The 20,090-nt window shown below is 35.6% G+C and overlaps 1 protein-coding gene across 1 annotated transcript; it reads right to left on the reverse strand.

The window, feature by feature from the left end:
* Window positions 1-6,388: 6,388 nt before the first annotated feature.
* LOC140877745 (uncharacterized) lies at window positions 6,389-7,540 on the reverse strand. The gene is made up of 2 exons (XM_073281319.1): window positions 6,916-7,540; window positions 6,389-6,528 (listed from the first exon to the last, which is right to left on the reverse strand). Exons 1-2 carry the CDS (start codon window positions 7,538-7,540, stop codon window positions 6,389-6,391), a joined length of 765 nt encoding a protein of 254 aa, XP_073137420.1.
* Window positions 7,541-20,090: the final 12,550 nt, after the last annotated feature.

A 20,090-nucleotide genomic window follows, 5' to 3' on the forward strand; every position in this document is an offset into this window, starting at 1 on the left:
CCCCCCAATAATATGAGCCGGACCGTATCCGCGGGTAGCATCACATACATTGACCGTTGATGGAAGGTGGGAACATTTAAACAAATTTAAATTTCCTTTATTTATCTTGATATAAATTTTAAATCATATTTAAAATGAGGGATTTTTAATTATAAAAATATTTGTCTCATCATATTTAATTTATTGCATGCTTGCCGGATTCACGCAATTATGTCTAAACATGCATACAATCATAATATCAAATATTATATAGGATGATCGATTCCATTTCTAATTGACCCGTGGTTGCCAATCACGGGTCTTAGTCCAATCCTAGGTGATATGCAGTGCAATGCAATCCTATTACATGTGCTTCCAATTTACATTTCTTCAGTCTTTATTGTCTGCTGGGCCCACCGTCTTCAAATCTTGATCTCCCACTAAATCTAATGTATTTACAATAAATAACAATGACAAGTAGGGGATACATTTTTAGGGGTGGGAACGGGCTATAAACCAAGCCCACTTTTATTACATATGACATTCATATCGGGCCATAAACCAGGCCCATTAATAAAACCAACAACAATAAAAACAAAATGTAAATTCCTAACATACACCTACAAAATTGGTCATGGCAATCGATCATCCTTATCCAATAACATTTAATTCAAAATTAATTTATTGGATAACATGCAGTGGCAATTCAAATTTAAACAAGATAAAATCATATTTTATATATAAAATCTCATTTCACATATAAAATCATATTTTATCTCTATATCAAATAAAATCATATTTTATCTATAAAATCCAATTTTACAAATAAAATCATATTTTACTCAATATATCATAAGATCATATCTTATGATCAATTGTACCAAAATAATTGATTTCAAAATTCAATTTACGGATAAAATATTAAAATTTTCCAAAAATTCAAATTTATCCAAAATCAATTTTAAAATTTACGGACTCGAACAATTCGATCCGAAATCTCGTGAACCAATCAAAAACAATTTTTGATCGGACCAAAAATAAAATTTTAACATATTAAAATTAATTTTTAATAAAAAATAATAATTTTTCCCGCGGGCCGCCCGGGACACTCCCGGGCCGGCCCGCACCCGGGGCGCGGGCCGGGGGCAGCCCGGCTGCCCCCTTAGGGCAGCAACAATTGCTGCCCTGGCGGCGCCTGGCGCCGCCGCTGGGCGGCGCCGAGCGCCGCCGCTGGGCGGCGCTGTGCGCCGCCCTGGGCAGCGCCGAGCGCTGCCCTGCGCAGCGCCGTGCGCCCCCTTTGGGCGGCGACGGTCGCCGCCCTGGGCGGCGCTGTGCGCCCCCTTTGGGCGGCGCCGTGCGCCTCCCCCGGGGGCAGCGACCATCGCCGCCCCCTCCGGGCAGCGATCCAATCGCTGCCCGGGTTTTGCCCCGAAAAAAAAAAAAAAATTTTATTTAAAAATATTTATTTTGTTTCAAAAAACCGAGACTCAAAAATTTTGTACAATTGATTAATTCAATCGTTTGATCTGAGCAACCTGGCTCTGATACCACTGTTGGAAAAAACTGGCGGTCAGATCAATCACGATTGATACCCGGTGCAGCGGAAGTTTAAAATTTTTATCATGGAACAATTCCATGGTGTGGGTATCAACCATTCAACGATTAAATTATTGTGTGTGTAAAATTCAAATAAAAATTAATTAAATTTTACCTTCAATCTCGAAGCGAGATTAATGGACACCAACAGAATTAATCTGCTCTTGTTGTCTCTCCCAGGAACCGATGAACTCCTTCAATCAGGTCCACGAATAGGGTTTAAATCCCTCTGATAGATTGCACTAGAAAATCTATCAGAAGTTTTCTGCGAAGAGATTAAACGAATCTGATTCGTTATTCCTGACTGCAATTAAAAATCACAGACCGGAAATTCTCTGACAGAGCAAGGAGGGGTGGCCGAATTGTGAGAGTGAAAGGGGCTAGGGTTTCGAAAATTCTGCTCTCAAAATAATGACCTGTTATGTCTAATTTCTGTACTACAATAACTTATTTATAATGCAGGCCACTAACACCTTAGGGCCCATTAGTCATAAGCTAGGGCCCGACAAGCAAAGCCCGCTCGTTCAGAAATTAATATAAAATTCATCGTGACTCCTATTGATAAACCGATTTTACCAATGTGCACAGAAACCATTTCTGCACATTTTAAAGTCAAAATAAATTTTCCTGAATCCGAATTCAGTGGTTTCCTAAAATGTCCATCCCTATGTCATTTTAGGAAATCCTACTCCCTTACTCTTATTTAAGAAGTCCAACTCCTTAGTTCATTAAATTTAACTCTTTAAATTTAACTATCTCAACGGGGATTAAAACTCCATTACACTGTGTGACCCTCAATGGTTCAGGGATACAGCTAGCCGTGGGCTCACAACTCCTTGTGACTCGGAACAACACTTTCCGACTTGCCCAACGAATCATGGTAAAGCGCCTAGCAACATCGCCCCATGATTCCCTAGGTATCACTGATAGTGCCTACAAGAACCAGTAGATTTTGGTTAGCGTACAGTACGGTCCCTTCATCCATATATCCCGATCGAATCAACAACCATTGGTATATCGAGAGTTGCTCAAGATTCGATAACTATGCAATGCATCTTGAAGATCAAATTAGTGACATCGCATGTGCTACTAAGAAACCATTTCTTAAATCACATCAAGTACTCTGGCCAGAGATTTGTCACACTAATATCTCCTCAGATCGCATAGGATATCCACACTCGCAAGTATGTGGTGAATCCTTGACAACAATGCATTGACTCCTATATGTGTCGTAACTGTACCCAATCTCGACACCTGATGACCCCCATAGAGTCGGTAAACGAGTCAAAGCACAGCACTAGCATATAGAGTCTCCATGATGTTTCAAGTCGTAAGGACTAATGGTGTACAACCAAAACCGCGGACTTTATCCACTCGATAAGTGATAACCACTTGGAAAGTCCGGATAGGGTAGTTCGATTATTCATCCTATGAATATCCATTTGCATGCTTCGAACATCTCCATGTTCCCTACCAATGAAACGTGGTACTCCGCATCGCAAATGCTAGTCTCAAACTCGAGCGATCCTTATCCTTATTATCGGACGGCTCAATCGACTAGGAACGGTTTTTAGAATATACAGTGACTATAAGATGTATTTCATGATAGACATCTCCATGTTCTACCACATCTTACATACACTATAGTATATTCAAGGTCTTTATCAAAACAACAATAGTATATCACAATATAACAATATGAAGTAATATAAAGTCATTGCCATAAAAGTGTAAATAATATTAAACAAAAGATTGTTTATACAAAGAGTCATCAAAGCCCATAGCCACACAGTTGGCTCACTGGGCACCCACTCTTACATTTAGAATGAAAATCTTCGTGTTCATCCAAAGTTATTCACGTTTTTATGACATGATGGCTTGTTTTTGCAAGTTTCTGATCCAAAGGTTGTTCGAGGGGCTAACTAATGGTTCAAGGGTCGAGATATGGTCCTTAGGGTCTGATTTAGAGAGGTGGTTTGGACCTAGGAGGGCTGGCGAGGGCAGAAACCAGCCATGACAACAGCTAGGCGCGCGCAGGTTTTTTTTTCTTGAGGTTTAGGGCCTTTGGCTGAGCCATGTAGGGCTTGGCTCAGGCCAGGCTTGGTTCATTGGTTGCGTTGGGACCCTGGGAGGGTCCAGCCACCGAGGCTCCGGCTATTGGTGGACGAAGCAGGTCGGAAAGTGCAGGTATGTGCAGGCTGGTCAAAGTTGCGCTTAGGGTAAGGAAAGTGGATGTGTTGCGTTTTTTTCTTTCGCAAGCATACGGTGTCAAGTTGTAATATAAGAATTAAGTCCAAGTCGGTCCCACAGAGAATGAATAAAATGATATTATATTAAATATTTGCATCTAATAAAATCTTAATCCTATTTAGAGCTACGAATAAGGGTTTGAATTTAATAAAACTAAAATATGCAATAATTAAAATTAAATAACGACGAGTTCGCACGACAAAAATTCAATAAGAGATGAATTCTAGAGGTTCGACTTCACTTGACTATCCAACAGTTTAATTCCTAAAGAAATCTATATCATAAATTCTTCTAGTTTACTAACTAAGAATTACTAATATTTTCTACTCTCTTTCTCAAGTGATAAGTAGAAATTTGTATCTAATATCAAACTCAATATTTCTATCAAAGTTTAGATATCAAATTCGGTAAACAACACAATAATTCTTACAATGGCTTCAATGGATTTATAGGCCTTTCAAACTCTATATACACCAACGATGTATTTTCCTACGGTCCTATTCAAAATCGTCTCTCTCGAGTGCTAGATTTCAAATAAATATAACAATTCAACTAGTGATCATTTAATTGAACGCAATCAACTCAGAAAACACACAAATAAACTGGATAAAAAAAATTCTAATATATCAATCAAAATATAAAAAACATGGTTTCAAGTCAAGCTACATCGTCTCTCTAGACAAAGGAATTAGTTCATAATGAAAATAAAGATCAAACAAAGCATGTTCTTGAACATCATTAAAAAATTAGGAGAAAGAATGAAATAAAAACGAAGGTAGATGATGCTTCTCCATCTTCGAAAGTCGCTTCGTCCACCTTCATGCCAAGAATGTTTCTACTCCCTTTTTCCTTGGTCTCTAGCCATCTCTAGTCTTCAAAAACTCATGCAAACCCTCCCTTCTCCTCCAAAAAAGCCAAGAAATCTCCTTCAAAATCCGAATAAAAAGTTTCCATAATTTTGATACAGTGCAGCACTGGAGCGCTTAAGTTTCGTATCTATTTTTTTTTTCAATGAAGGACGTCTAGCGCTGGAGCGCTTAAAAACAGGCATTGTGGCGCTAGTCTTCTTGCCCAACGTGCAATATTCTTGCAAAAATCATATCCTAAGTTCTAGCCGTTGGATTGAGCTGAAATTTTGACACCAGCTTTATAACATCATAATCTTCAATTTGAACGATGAGATCGGATTTGCATGTTTCTAGAAGCTCTAGTAATTTTGTAAAATTTACAGCTCCGTAATTCCTTCTTTCGTCTCTTCTCGGTACTTTTCTTCCAATCCTTGCATTTCACAAAAATAACAACAAATACGCATAAAATCCACTCGATTCATAACAAAAGCCAAGTCAAATCATATGCAAATTAAGTGCATAAAATTCACTTATCAAATCACCCCCAAACTTAGACTTTTGCTAGTCCCGAGCAAAACAATAATGAGTAATATAATCGGCCTCTGAATTTTTACATTCCAAAATTCAATACACATGTCCGCTAATTTTCTCAAGATTTTTCGTGTGTGTGATTTTTCAATCTTGTCTATCCTCCTCACTTTCGATATACTAATGCAACAAGTTTGTTTCATAGATTCATCAATTATGCTCTCTAGTTTCAAAACACTCTCCACCAAGTTCAACTTCTACCCACTAAGATCAAAAGAAATTTTCAAGGTATATCAAAGATTTTTCATAACATCGCTTGATTTTGCACCCAGTTTATTTTAGCCCCATAAATTACCCGCAAACTTAGCTATAACTAAAGATAGAATTCGGATTTCAATCCCCTCGTCTATAGTTCGGATGGAGCATCAACCCCATTTTTTCCGCAAACTTAGCCATGGATTGGTGATTAGGATTTCAATCCCTTTTTAGGGCCGGATGGAGTTGTAAAAAAAAAAAATTCTCTGTTGCTTTTGCAACTTTTTAGCTACTCAATGAATTCAATAAAATTTCCTAAATCATTTCTAAGCTCGTATTAGTCTACCTCGGTCTTGAGTATAAATCACCAAAGTTAAGAATCTAATCATCAAGTCCAGTCACAAAATCAGAAAGCTTCTCTAATCACTAGGGTGTCAACAATCAAGGCATAGTGCAATTTTGTGAGAACTCAAGATTAAATATAGCTAACATTTACCTTTCAGCACAAAAAAAAAAATTATTTTCATCATAGACCAACACAATTGCAACATCACGCCTTAACTCAAACTAACTCATCAAAAAAATTCAAAATTTTTTTAACACCCCCCCCCCCCCCCAAAACTTAAATTGTGCATTGTCCACAATGTACAAAAGTTCAATAACAATAACGGAGGAATGCACATACCTGTGGCATGATCGTCAGTAGTCATAGCCCATCATCATTCTGGGTGCAGGTGTGTTGGTAGTCGATATTTCTCACAAATTCTAGGACCTAGAGTAGAAAATTCAATGTTAGCGCGTGAACAAGACATGCTACAATTAAGCTAAATAAAACTTAAAATTACTAAAACAAAAACAAAAATTAAATAAAATTTGGGTTGCCTCCCAAAAAGCGTTTGGTTTAAAGTCGTCAGCCTGATTTGACGCTGATTTTAGCCAATTCCTGTCACTTTATTGGAGGTTTTGTTCCTCTCTTTCACCCTCCAAACATACTCAAAAATCATCTTGGACTTAACTTTCTTTTTCACCTTCTTCGCCACCTTCGGATCTCGCCCACTCTTCAACTCTATTCCTACACCAAAATTATTCATAGAATAATCAAATAAATCAATGTGATTACAAGCACGTACCTCATCTTGATAATTAATGGTCTTATAAATATTAAAAGTGACCGCTTCACCACCAACTCGTAGAGTTAATTTACCCCTGCACATCAATTAAAGTTCTTCCAGTTGCCAAAATGGTCGCCCTAAAATTAGAGGGACATCTTTTTTTTTTTCCATGTCAAGCACTACAAAGTCAGCAGGAAAAATAAATTTATCTACTTTTACCAATACATTCTCCACAATACCGCGAGGACAAGTTAGAGAACGGTCAGCCAACTGCAAAGTGATCGTGGTCGGATTCACTTCGCCAGGCTCCAAGGCCCTGAAAATAGACAAAGACATTAAATTAATACTTGCACCTAAATCACATAATTCTCTATTAACAGTGACACCACCAATAATGCAAGGAATAGTGAAACTCCCTGGATCCTTCAATTTTTGTGGTAATTTCTTTTGCAAGATAGCATTGTACTCTTCGGTTAACTTCACCATCTCAAATTCTTTGAGCTTCCTCTTCCTTGACATCACATCCTTCATGAAATTTTCATATTGTGGCATTTTATTCAAAGCATCAACGAATGGAATATTTATACGAATTTTCTTGAAGATATCAAGAAACTTAGAATATTGTTCATCCAACGCTTTTTTCTTGAACCGCTGTGGATATGGAAGAATAGATTTTGGCACAGGAATTTTTTCAGACACAACCACAGGATTGCTGGAATTTTTACTCGCAGATTTCTTTAATTCAACTTCAATCTCTTCAACTCGATCTTCATCATCCACTACCTTTGGGTCATTGACCCCAAATTCTTTTTCACTTCTCAGAGTGATGGCTTTGCATTGCTCTATTGGATTCACCTCAGTGTTGCTAGGGAAAGCTCCTCTCTGCTGATTCGTCAAGGCATTCGCAAGTTGACTAATTTGTATTTCAAGATTTTCTATAGAAGCACCCACATTGGTCAAGTGTATCTCCATATTATCAAGCCTATTCTCAGTTCTCTCAAATATTTTTGTTGACTCGGAAATAAAATTACCAACCAAATCCTCCAAAGATGGTCTACCCTCACCCTTTTGATTATTGAACCCCGGTGAAGGATTCAACACATTATTATTATTTGCATATGAAAAATTCTCATGATTGCGAAAACTATGATGATATTGATTTGGTACAGGATTACCTCGATAGCCAGTAAAATTGCGGTTGTTCACATACTAAGCTTGCTCCACACATTCAAATCCACTAGTAGAATTTACGGCTGTCGCCAGTAATGCAGTCTCAGTAGAAACTTGATTCCCTTTGCTCAGTGCAGCCAACTGTGTAGAAATAGCAGACATTTGAGCAGTCAAAGCAGTGAACACATCAACTTCATGAATTCCAACAGCTTTTCGTATCACAGATCTCTCACTCGGCCAATGATAACTATTAATAGTCATTTGCTCAAGCATCTCATAAGCCTCTGCATGAAATTTAGAAAATATTGATCCTCCAGCAGCAGCATCCATAGAAATCCGAGTTGGCCCATTCAAACCATTGTAAAATAATTCAATCTGCTCCCAATCTGTAAAATTATGGTTTGGGCACTTTCGTAGTAATTTATTTTAAGGCTCCCAAGCTTCATAAAATTTCTCATAATCTTGATGTCTGAATGTAGTGATCTCAATTTTCAATTGGGCAGATTTGGCAGGCGGAAAATACTTGGACAGAAATTTAGAAATCATCTCAACCCATGTAGTAATACTCCCAAGAGGCAGTGACTGCAACCAACTACGAGCATTGTCCCTAAGAGAAAATGGGAATAGTCATAGTCTGATGGTGTCCTCAGTAACACCGTGAATTTTTACAGTGTCAGCGATCTCCAAAAAAGTGCGCAGATGCAAATTTGGATCTTCAGTAGCTGGACTCCTAAACTGATTCTGCTGCACCATGTTAATCAAAGCTGGCTTCAACTTAAAATTATTCGCCGTGATATTTTGCCGAGCAATTCCAGAATAGTGATTGTTGATCATCGGTTTAAAATGATCTCTGATTGGCACCGGAGCATTATTTTCACCTCTTTCTCTTTCTTCAGCCATTAGTTTCAACTCTTCTCTTCTAATTTTCCTCAAGGCTTTAGCAGCTTTCTAGATTTCCGGATCAAAGAGCAGTGAGTCGTAACTTTGTCTTTTAGGCATAAACTGCATAAACAAAAGAGAAAAATTTAAAATTAGAACCAGTAAAATAAAATAAACGCTCTAAGTCAAAATTAAGACTAATTAGCGCAATTTAATATAAATCAAATAAAATTCATTATCCGGCAATGGCGCCAAAAATTTGTTGCATATTTTTTGCTTGCAAGCGTATTGTGTCAAGTTATAATATAGGAATTAAGTCCAAGTCGGTCCCACAGAGAATGAATAAAATGATATAATGTTAAATATTTTCATCTAATAAAATCTTAATCCAATGTAGAGCTACGAATAAGGGTTTGAATTTAATAAAACTAAAATATGCAATAATTAAAGTTAAATAACGACGAGTTCGCACGACAAAAATTCAATAAGAGATGAATTATAGAGGTTTGACTTCACTTGACTATCCAACAGTTTAATTCCTAAAAAAATCTATATCATAAATTCTTCTAGTTTACTAACCAAGAATTACTAATATTTTCTACTATCTTTCTCAAGTTACTGAAAGAGTGGGTGCCCGGTGAGCCAACTTGTGGCTAAGGGCTTTTATGACTCTATGTATAAATAATATTTTGTTTAATATAATTTACACTTTTATAATGACATTTACTTTATCTTTTATCATATTATTATGTTGTGACATACTATAAGATGTTTAGATGAAGACCTTGAATATACTATAGTGTATGTAAGATGTGGTGGCACATGGGGATGGCTATCATGAAACACATCTTATAGTCACTGTATATTCTAAACAGTTCCTAGTCGATTGAGCCGTCCGTTAATAAGGATAAGGATCGCTCGAGATTGAGACTAGCATTTGCGATGCCGAGTACCACGTTTCATTGGTATGGAACATAGAGATGTTCAAAGCATGCAAATGGATATTCATACGATGAATGATCGAACTACCCTATCCGGACTTTCCAAGTGGTTATCACTTATCGAGTGGATAAAGTCCGCGGTTTTGGTTGTACACCATTAGTCCTTACTACTTGAAACATCATTGAGACTCTATATGCTAGTACTGTACTTTGACTCGTTTACCGACTCTATTGGGGTCATCAGGTGTCGGGATTGGGTACAGTTACGACACATATAGGAGTCGATGCTTTGTTGTCAAGGATTCACCACATACTTGCTAGTGTGGATATCCTATGCAATCTGAGGAGATATTAGTGTGACAAATCTCTGGCCAGAGTACATGATGTGTTTTAAGAAATGGTTTCTTAGTAGCACATGCGATGTCACTATTTGATCTTCAAGATGCATTGCATAGTTATCGAATCTCGAACGACTCTCGATTTACCAATAGTTGTTGATTCGATCGGGATATATGGATGAAGGGACCATACTGTACGCTAACCAAAATCTATTGTTTCTTGCAGGCACTATCAGTGATACCTAGGGAATCATGGGGTGATGTTGCTAGGCGCTCTTACCATGATTCGATGGGCAAGTCGGAAATTGTTGTTCCGAGTCACAAGGATTTGTGAGCCCACGGCTAGCTGTATCCCTGAACCATTGAGGATCACACAAGTAATGGATTTTTAATCCCCGTTGAGATAATTAAATTTAAAGAGTTAAATTTAGTGAATAAAGAAGTGAGACTTCTTATTTAAGAGTAGAGGGAGTAAGATTTCCTAAAATGACATAGTGATGGACATTTTTGGAAACCACTGAATTCGGATTCAGAAAATTTATCTTGACTTTAAAAGATGCAGAAATGGTTTCTGTGCACATTGGTGAAATTGGTTTATCAATCTGAGTCACGATGAATTTTATATTAATTTCTGAACATGCGGGCTTTGCTTGTCAGGCTTGAACTTATGACTAATGGGCCCTAAGCTGTTAGCAGCCCACATTATAAATAAGTTATTGCAGTACAGAAATTACACAACAGAGGTCACAAAATTTTCGAAAACCCTAGCTGTTCTCTCTAGGTGTGGCCGCCCCTCTCCTCTCTCTGTTCGAAAATTCCTGCCTGTGAATTTCGAATTTGCAGTCTGGTTTAACAGATCAAATCTGTTAATTCTCTTCGTAGAAACTTCTGATAGATTTTCTAGTGCAATCTATCAGAGGGATTAAACTTCTGTTCGTGGACCTGATTGAAGAATTGTTCGTTCATCAGTTCCTGGGATATACAACAAGAGCAGAGTTATCTGTTGGTGTCCATAATCTCGTTTCGAGATTCAAGGTAAAAATTTAATTGTTATTTAATTTTTACACGCACAATTTAATCGTAAAGTTTTGATACCCATGATATGGAATCGTTCCATATAAAATTTTAAAACTTCCGCTGCACCGGGTATCAATTCTGATTGATCCGAACACCGTTCTCCAACAGTTACAAGTAGAAATTTGTATCTAATATCAAACTAAATATTTCTATCAAAGTTTAGATATCAAATTCGGTAAACAACACAATAATTCTTACAATGTCTTCAATGGAGTTATATGCCTCTCAAACTCTATATACACCAACGATGTATTTTTCTACGGTTATATTCAAAATCGTCTCTCTCGAGTGCTAGATTTCAAATAAATATAACAATTCAACTAGTGATCAGTTAATTGAACGCAATCAATTCAGAAAAATACAAATAAATCGGATGAATAATTATAATATATCAATCAAAATATCAAAAATATGGTTTCAAGTCAAGATACATCGTCCCTCTAGACAAAAGAATTAGTTTACAATGAAAATAAAAATCAAACAAAGGATGTTCTTGAACATCATTCAAAAATTAGGAGAAAGAATGAAATAAAAACGAAGGTAGATGATGCTTCTCCATCTCCGAAAGTCGCTTCGTTCGCCTTCGTGCCAAGAATGCTTCTTCTCCCTTTTTCCTTGGTCTCTAGTCGTCTCTAGCCTTCAAAAACTCATGCAAACCCTCCCTTATCCTCCAAAAAAGTCAAGAAATCTCCTTCAAAATCCGACTAAAAAGTTTCCATAATTTTGATACAGTGCAGCGCTGGAGCGCTACTCCTTCGGCACTGGGGCGCTTAAGTTTCGTATCTATTTTTTTTCAATGAAGGACGTCTAGTGCTGGAGCGCTTAAAAACACGCGCTGGGGCGCTAGTCTTCTTTCCCAACGCGCAACATTCTTGCAAAAATCATATCTTGAGTTCCAGCCTTCGGATTGACTGAAATTTTGACACCAGCTTTATAACATCATAAGCTTGATCAATTTGAATGGTGGAGATCGGATTTGGATATTTCTAGAAGCTCCAGTAATTTTGTGAACTTTGCAGCTCCGTAATTTCTTCTTCCGTCTCTTTTTGGTACTTTTCTTTCAATTCTTGCATTACACAAAAACAATAACAAATATGCATAAAATCCACTCGATTAATCACAAAAGCCAAGTCAAATCATATGCAAATTATGTGAATAAAATGCATTTTATGCACTTGTCAGGATGCTGTTTCGAGACATGCAAGGCTTTGCTTGGTTCACGGCTTGGTCCATTGTGACCAACTGGACCCTGGGAAGGTCCAACCGGAGGGTCTCCGGCCAGTGGTGGTCAGATCAGGGCGGTAAGAGGCTGAACGTGGAGGCTGCCGCGTGAGGGTTTGAAAGGGAGCTAGGGTTTTGGTTTTTGGGCAGTGGTCAGGGGCTCGGGCAGGTTATTCCCGGGTTGGGTTGGATGTTATTTGGGTCATGTTAGATGGTTCTGGATTCGGGTTATTTTATTTCGGGCTCGGGTAATTTAATTAGTTGTTTAAGTGATTAATTAAAAGATCATTGGCTTGGTTGATTTTAATGGATAATTAGGCTTAGATTAATGATTTAAGTGAGCTCATCACTTGACATGGGCCTAGTGGTCCATGTGAATTATCGGGCTGAGTTACATTGGGCTAAGTTATTAATAGACCATACTAAGTGTTAACGGGATAGTTTAAGTTAATAGGTTAGTTTAAGTTATCTGATAAGTGCATTTAGTGTGTATTAATTTATGTTATTTTTATCTATTTTGCATGCATTCATATTATTTTACGTGTGTTTTTATGTGATTTATTTCATATGTGTGCATTTCACTCTTCGGGTTGATTTTTGTAAGAATTTATGAAGAAATCATGATTTTTTGAGCAAGAGAAGAGCCGCAAGAATAAATTACGGAGCAGCAATGATCAAAAATTCATTTTTGATTATAGAAACATCTAAATCTGATCTCAACCATTAACAATAAATTTCAAGATATTTTAAATCTGCTGTCCAAATTTCGGCTCGATCCGACGGCTAGAACTCGATATATGATTTTTTTCAAGAAACCTGCGCGCTGGAAAGGATACTTGCACGGACCCAGGCACGGGGTCCGTTCATTTCGCAGAAAATTTAGATCTTTGCGATAAAAAAAAATAAATATTTCGGGAATTAAAACTCTTAAATTTTTGGGTTTTATTTTTGGGATTTATAAGACATATAAATACGAGATTGGAGAGCAGAAAAAGAGGAGGGATCGCACGCAGTTAGAAGAGGCGGCTAGGCGGAAGCTTGGAGATTGAAGAAAGCTCCAATCAAGTTTTTCTTCTTTTCTTCTCTTTTGATTATTAAACTTGTTTGAATTTTGTTTTCCATTATTGAGTAGTTTTTACTCAACCAAGATAGTGTGATTGAGCCGAACAAATCTAAGTAGAAAACTTGGATGTTTGTTCGAGATTTTTAGATTTGATTTTATATTATTGATTATTAGATTTATATTTGTCTCTTAAATGATTTGACCAATTGTTTGCTTGCATGTTAATTGATTCCAAATCGACATATGAGGAATGGACTTCGATCTCTCTAATAATTAACGCGTGGTAAAATTGACTAGAAATAGTATTCGATTTCATCGTGCGGTTTTAGGTGTAAACTGAATTCTCATAGTTTCTAATGCATTTGAGTTTGATTAGAATTATGAAAATTAATCCGTCAATATTTGAATAGGTTTAATTGTTCTAGAAATAGACTATTAAATAAATTAGGAGAATTTGCCGTAATATAAGATTAGATTTGTGTCCTGAATCGACTGCATGTTACATGATTTGTTTGATACCTACGTGTGTCTTGGTTGTCTCGTTTTAATTAAATTTTTTTTTCAACTATTTTAATTCTTATTTCTTAAGCATTTTTTATTTTATATTCTTATTTTATTTAAATCAAATTATTTTTTATGATTTTGTCAAGATTAAGTAAAATAATTAAATATTGAGAATTGACTACAATCTCTGTGGGTTCGACACCTGGACTCTCTGTCCACTTTACTATTATTTGACCTAGTGCACTTACTAGTTGATACCGAATTAAGCGATCAAGTTTTTGGCGCTGTTGTCGGGGACTGTTTAGTTAATTTTAGGATAGATTATTTGCTTGAGAATAGACAATTTTTATTTTTTTCCTGCATTTTTTTTAATTTTTAATTTTAATTTTAATTTTAATTTTAATTTTTCTTGCTTGTGAGGTGCATGAAAATGGATCATCGACAGGTATTCACAAGGTATGACCAGCAATACTTGGAGCCATTCTATGCTGTTTGGAGGAGATTCAACGATTTGGCAAACAGATTTTGATGCCATGATTTTTCGAACTACACGCTAGTGTAGATTTTTTATGGTGGTTTGAATGAGACAACAAGAAGTTTGATGGATTATGAAGCTTTGACCACTGGCAGCCACTTGTTTAGAAGAGATAATAACAGTTCGATGCACTTGTTAAATGATATGGCGGATTTCGACTACCATTGACATTGTGATCCTTCACTGCAGGGTTGGAGTCACCAATATCCTCCAGAATTCAACCCCAAAAATTTTGCGAACCAACAACCGGAGTATTAAGAAGAGTGTATAGTGCATTTTGAGGATTATGTGGCTCAGTTGGAAAACATTGTGCGACACCAGACAGAGACAAATCAGTTTTTAGAAAGCCGCATCAACTCTTTGAGTCTTTTAGATGAACAGATTGCGCTTCTTATAGAACCATTTTCTGATATATGTCGAGAGGATGAAATAATTGAGCCAGATCAAGAAGAGCATTTATTTGAAGAATTTTTAATTGAAGAGGAGCAAAAATCAAAATTGGTGGAAGAAGAAATATACAAGGCGAAAGATTTGACCTCTTCAATGGTCTTTCCATGTACACTATTAGAAGATACGATCTTGTCATTGACGCCAACTCCAAAATATTTCATCCTCCATGAGCTTCAGCCTAGATTCGGAATCTCCTTCCAAATAATCAATTCATGCCGAGTATTGCTAGACCGACGAGCTTACAAAGTCAATATCACGCCAAGTTTGAGGGCATAGGAAATCAAGACCCATATGTAGAGTCGTATGATTCTTACTATGAGCGACAACCGCTCTTTGATGGTTGCTTCTGCATAGTCGGGATTTAGACTATAAATTTAGCATTGACTGGGAGACAACCCAGTGTTCTCTTTTCATTATTCTTTTTATTGTTTTTTTTATTTTTATTATATTTTGTAATCCATTGCCTTATCTGTCGCCTTTATATGTGTAGTATGTTGCCCCGTTAAGTGAAGTTGTTGTTGGAGTTCTACAGCCGGAGAAAGACGCAGACACATAAACCAGGGGAGTGTTATTTGTTTTTGTGAAAATTGTTGTTCTTGATTGGGCATGATAAACTTTTGGTTGAACCGTGAATAATTTTTAAGCACACATGTTAAACTGATGAAATGTAGCGACATATTAGATGATGTTGGTGTCTGTTGGACCATTGCATGGCAATAGGTGTTTGTTGATCTTGATAGTGTCTTTTGAGTTCCAATGATTTTATGACATTGCATGTACGCTATTGGGCACACCTATAAAATTTTTATGAAAATTTTTGAAATTTTTTTAACTCCATCTGGGTTATGAGCAAGAAATTGAAATCCCAATCGCCTTGTTTTTGACTAAGTATGCAGATTAAATGAGGTTAAAAATTTAAAATTTAAAATTTAAAAATCAATATTTTTGAAAATCAATAACAATTCCATCCGGGCTTGAAAAGTGATTGAAATTCTATTCACTGTTCCATGGCTAAGTTTGCGGGTTCAATTGGATTGTAGCTCCATCCGGGATATAGACGAGGGGATTGAAATTCGAATTCTATCTGAGTTATAGCTAAGTTTGCCGGTAATTATTGGGCTTAAGAAAACCGGGTGCAAAATCTGGAGGTGCGTAATATATCTCAAGAAAGTCGAGTTTTTGTTTAGCGATTGCTGGGAGAAAGGAGCCTTTATTGTGATACTCACACTGTTTTGTCATAGGTCGCTAAGCAGTCTTGAAACTGATTATTTTGAAGTTGCATGTAACTATAATAACATGGCACACACACACATTCACGCTTGACTGATAGTGTATTATGGAAAATCGAGAGTGTTCGTAATTTTGTTGTGTATGTTGGCACTTCTCTGAGGCTGTGATGTTCATGATTCATCCTTGTTTATGATTATGTTTGCATATTGTTTTTGAATGTCTTTCTCGAGGGCGAGCAAAGTTTAAGTATGCTGGTATTAATAAGTGCATTTTGTGTGCATTAATTTGTGTTATTTTTATATCTATTTTTCATGCATTCATATTATTTTATGTGTGTGTTTATGTGATTTATTGCAAATGGATGCATTTTACTCTTCGGGTTTCTTTTTATAGGAATTTGTGAAGAAATCATGATTTTTGGAGCAAGAGAAGAGCCGCGAGAATAAATTACGGAGCAACAATGATCAAAAATTCATTTTTGATTATAAATACATTCCAATCCGATATCCACCGTTCACAATCAATTTCAAGATGTTTTAAAGCCGCTGTCCAAATTTCGACTCAATCCAACGGCTAGAACTATAGATATGATTTTTTCAAAAAAACTGCGCGCTGGAAAGAATACATGCACGGACCCAGGCACGAACACGGCACGGGATCCGTGCATATCGCAATAAATTTGGATCTTGGGCAGAAATTTGCTCGCTCGAGCGGGATTTTTTACCGCTCGAGAAAGAGTTCGCGATCATAAAAAAAAATAAAGATTTCGGGAATTAAAACTCTTAACTTTTTGGGCTTTATTTTTTGGGCTTTATAAGACATATAAATACGAGATTGGAGAGCAGAAAAAGAGGAGGGATCGCACGCAGTTAGAAGAGGCGGCTAAGCGGAAGCTTGGAGATTAAAGAACACTCCAATCGAGTTTTTATTCCTTTCTTCTCTTTTGATTATTAAACTTGTTTGAATTTTGTTTTCAATTATTGAGTAGTTTTTACTCAACCAAGATAGCGTGATTGGGCCGAAAAAATCTATGTATAAAACTTGGATGTTTGTTTGAGATTTTTAGATTTGATTTTATATTATTGATTATTAGATTTATATGTGTCTCTTAAATGATCTGCCAATTGTTTGCTTGCATGTTAATTGATTCCAAATCGACAGAGGAGGAATGGACTTCGATCACTCTAATAATTAACACGTGGTAAAATTGACTAGAAATAGTATTCGATTTTTTCGTGCGGTTTTAGGTGTAAATTGAATTCTCATAGTTTCTAATGCATTTGAGTTTGATTAGAATTATGAAAATTAATCCGTCAATATTTGAATAGGTTTAATTGTTCTAGAAATAGACTGTTAAATAAATTAGGAGAATTCGCCGTAATATAAGATTAGATTTGTGTCCTGAATCGACTGCATGTTACATGATTTGTTTGATACCTACGTGTGTCTAGGTTGTCTCGTTTTAATTAAATATTTCTTTCAACTATTTTAATTCTTATTTCTTAAGCAGTTTTTTTTATATTCTTATTTTATTTAAATCAAATTGTTTTTTATGATTTTGTCTAGATTAAGTAAAATAATTAAATATTGAGAATTGACTACAATCTCTGTGTGTTTGACACCTGGACTCTCTGTCCACTTTACTATTATTTGACCTAGTGCACTTGCTAGTTGATACCGAATTAAGAGGTCAAGTTTTTGGCGCCATTGTCGGGGACTGTTTAGTTAATATTAGGATAGATTATTTGCTTGAGAATAGAAAATTTTTATTTTTTTTCCTGCATTTTTTTTATTTTTAATTTAATTTTTCTTGCTTGTGAGGTGCATGAAGATGGATCATCGACAGGTGTTCACAAGGTATGACCAGCAATACTCGGAGCCATTATATGCTGCTTGGAGGAGATTCAACGATTTGACAAACAGATTTTGATGCCATTATTTTTCGAACTACACGCTAGTGGAGATTTTTTATGGTGGTTTGAATGAGATAACAAGAAGTTGGGTGAATTATGGAGCTTTGGCCACTGACAGTCACTTGTTCATAAGATATGATAACAGTGTGATGCACTTGTTAAATGATATGACAGATTTTGACTATCATTGGCATTGTGATCCTTCATTCCAGGGTTGGAGTCACCAATATCCTCCAGAATTCAACCCCGCAAATTTTGCGAACAAAACACCGGAGTATCAAGAAGAGTGTATCGGACATTTTGAGGATTATGTGGCTCAGTTGGAAAACATTGTGCGACAACAGACAAAGACAAATAAGTTTTTAGAAAGCCGCATTAACTCTTTAAGTCTTTTAGATGAATAAATTGCGCTTCTTATAGAACCATTTTATGAGATTTGTCAAAATGATGAAATAATTGAGCCAGATCAAGAAGAGCATTTATTTGAAGAATTTTTAATTGAAGAGAAGCAAAAAGTGAAATTGGAGGAGGAAGAAATATACAAGGCGAAAGATTTGACCTCATCAATGGTCTTTTCATGTACACTATTAGAAGATACGTTCTTGCCATTGAAGCCAACTCCAAAATATTACATTTTTCATGAGCTTCATCCTTAATTTTTAAAAACCAACGTATAATCTGTCAAATAACTTATTTTGATAGCTTAAAAATTATTTAATAATTTATAGACTGTTTAGAAACAAAATTACCAAACAAATTTTAAAAGTCAAACACCTCTTAATTTTGAAAAACGTGCAATCATTTTTTAAAGAAATTAAATAGGGATAAAATATAAATATTTTATTTAAAATTGTTTATTAATGATTTTCTAAATTAATCTATATAGAAAAATAAATAAGTCTATATATTTAGGCACCGTTTGGTTTGAGGTATGATATAAGTAATATATAGATAAATAATATAATGTAATAAAAATAAACCAAAAATTATAGTTAAAATAATATTAGATTTGATTGATAGATTACAGTTTATTTGATTTGATTAATTAAATTTTATATAAAAATGTTAAATGACTGTTTTGTCCTTTTAACAATAAATAAAATAAAATTATATTATTTATATGGGATAATATAGTAATTTAAATTCAATTATTTGATTGATTTAAGATAATTAATTAATGATTTGATTGATGTAAAATAAATAATATGATGAGAATAACATAAGATATGATGAGATGAGTTATACATATATTAGTAATATGGTGAACAGAACGGTGCCTTAGGAGTAAGAAAATTATTCAAAGCATGAGGCTAATATATTTTTGTTGATAACATTGGTTACTTGGCTTGTGGATTGAGACTACAAAGCAGTGTTGTCGGAACCGGACCGGACCGACCGGTTCAACCGGGAACCGGCGGCCAGACCGGTCCGGGTGCATGTTAAAACTCGAAAATACGATCGAACCGAAAAACACCGGGTTGAATCGGAAAAACCGGTAAAATCGGTAAACCGGCCGGTTATCAATATTTAAAAAAAAACTAAAAAAAAATAAAATTTAAAAATTGAAAATTAGAAAGATGTAGGGTTTCGTTTGTTTATTTCCCTATTCAGCATTTCGATTGCACGAGTTGAAGCCGCCATTCCCCTATTTTTCTTCTTTCTCTCGATTCTCAACCTTGCTCTTCAAGGCTGCCGCTTTTGCCGCCCCTATACACCACCGTCCGTCGGAGATAATGGTAGATTGAAACCATATTTGGACATTTTTTGACACCTATTTTCTATCGCTACCATCTATTGAACTATGGATTATGGCATACGAAACTTGTTTTTATTTATTTATTTAGCAATTAGAAATTTGGCCTTTGAAATTTGAAGTTTGGAGTGTTAGTTATGATTTGGAGTCTGGAGATATGAATTATATTTGTGGCAGACGGGTCTTGTTTTTTGTTTTGCTTATTTATTTATTTTCAATTAAATATTTGGAATTTGAATGTTGGAGTTGTTCGAAAATAGACATATATATGATTGATGATTTCTTGTGATTTATGAACAAAAATAGGCAGTAGATATCATGTTGATTAATTATGATTTATGAATAAGATTTTAGAATATATTTTGTTGATTTTTGGAGATTATGTACTAGTATACTATGATAAAATTTTAGTAAAATCTATGAAATAATTAATAATAAATATATTAAA

This window comes from Henckelia pumila, chromosome 2, assembly GCF_033568475.1.
Source record: "Henckelia pumila isolate YLH828 chromosome 2, ASM3356847v2, whole genome shotgun sequence".
NCBI lineage: Eukaryota > Viridiplantae > Streptophyta > Magnoliopsida > Lamiales > Gesneriaceae > Henckelia > Henckelia pumila.

Bases quoted from the DNA above. Each gene is read 5' to 3' on its own strand.
- LOC140877745 (XM_073281319.1), bottom strand. From the start codon at position 7,540: ATGGAGATACACTTGACCAATGTGGGTGCTTCTATAGAAAATCTTGAA. The intron at 6,529-6,915 runs GTATTAATTTAA...ATTTTGGTGTAG, and splicing joins ATTATGTGATTTAGGTGCAA to GAATAGAGTTGAAGAGTGGG.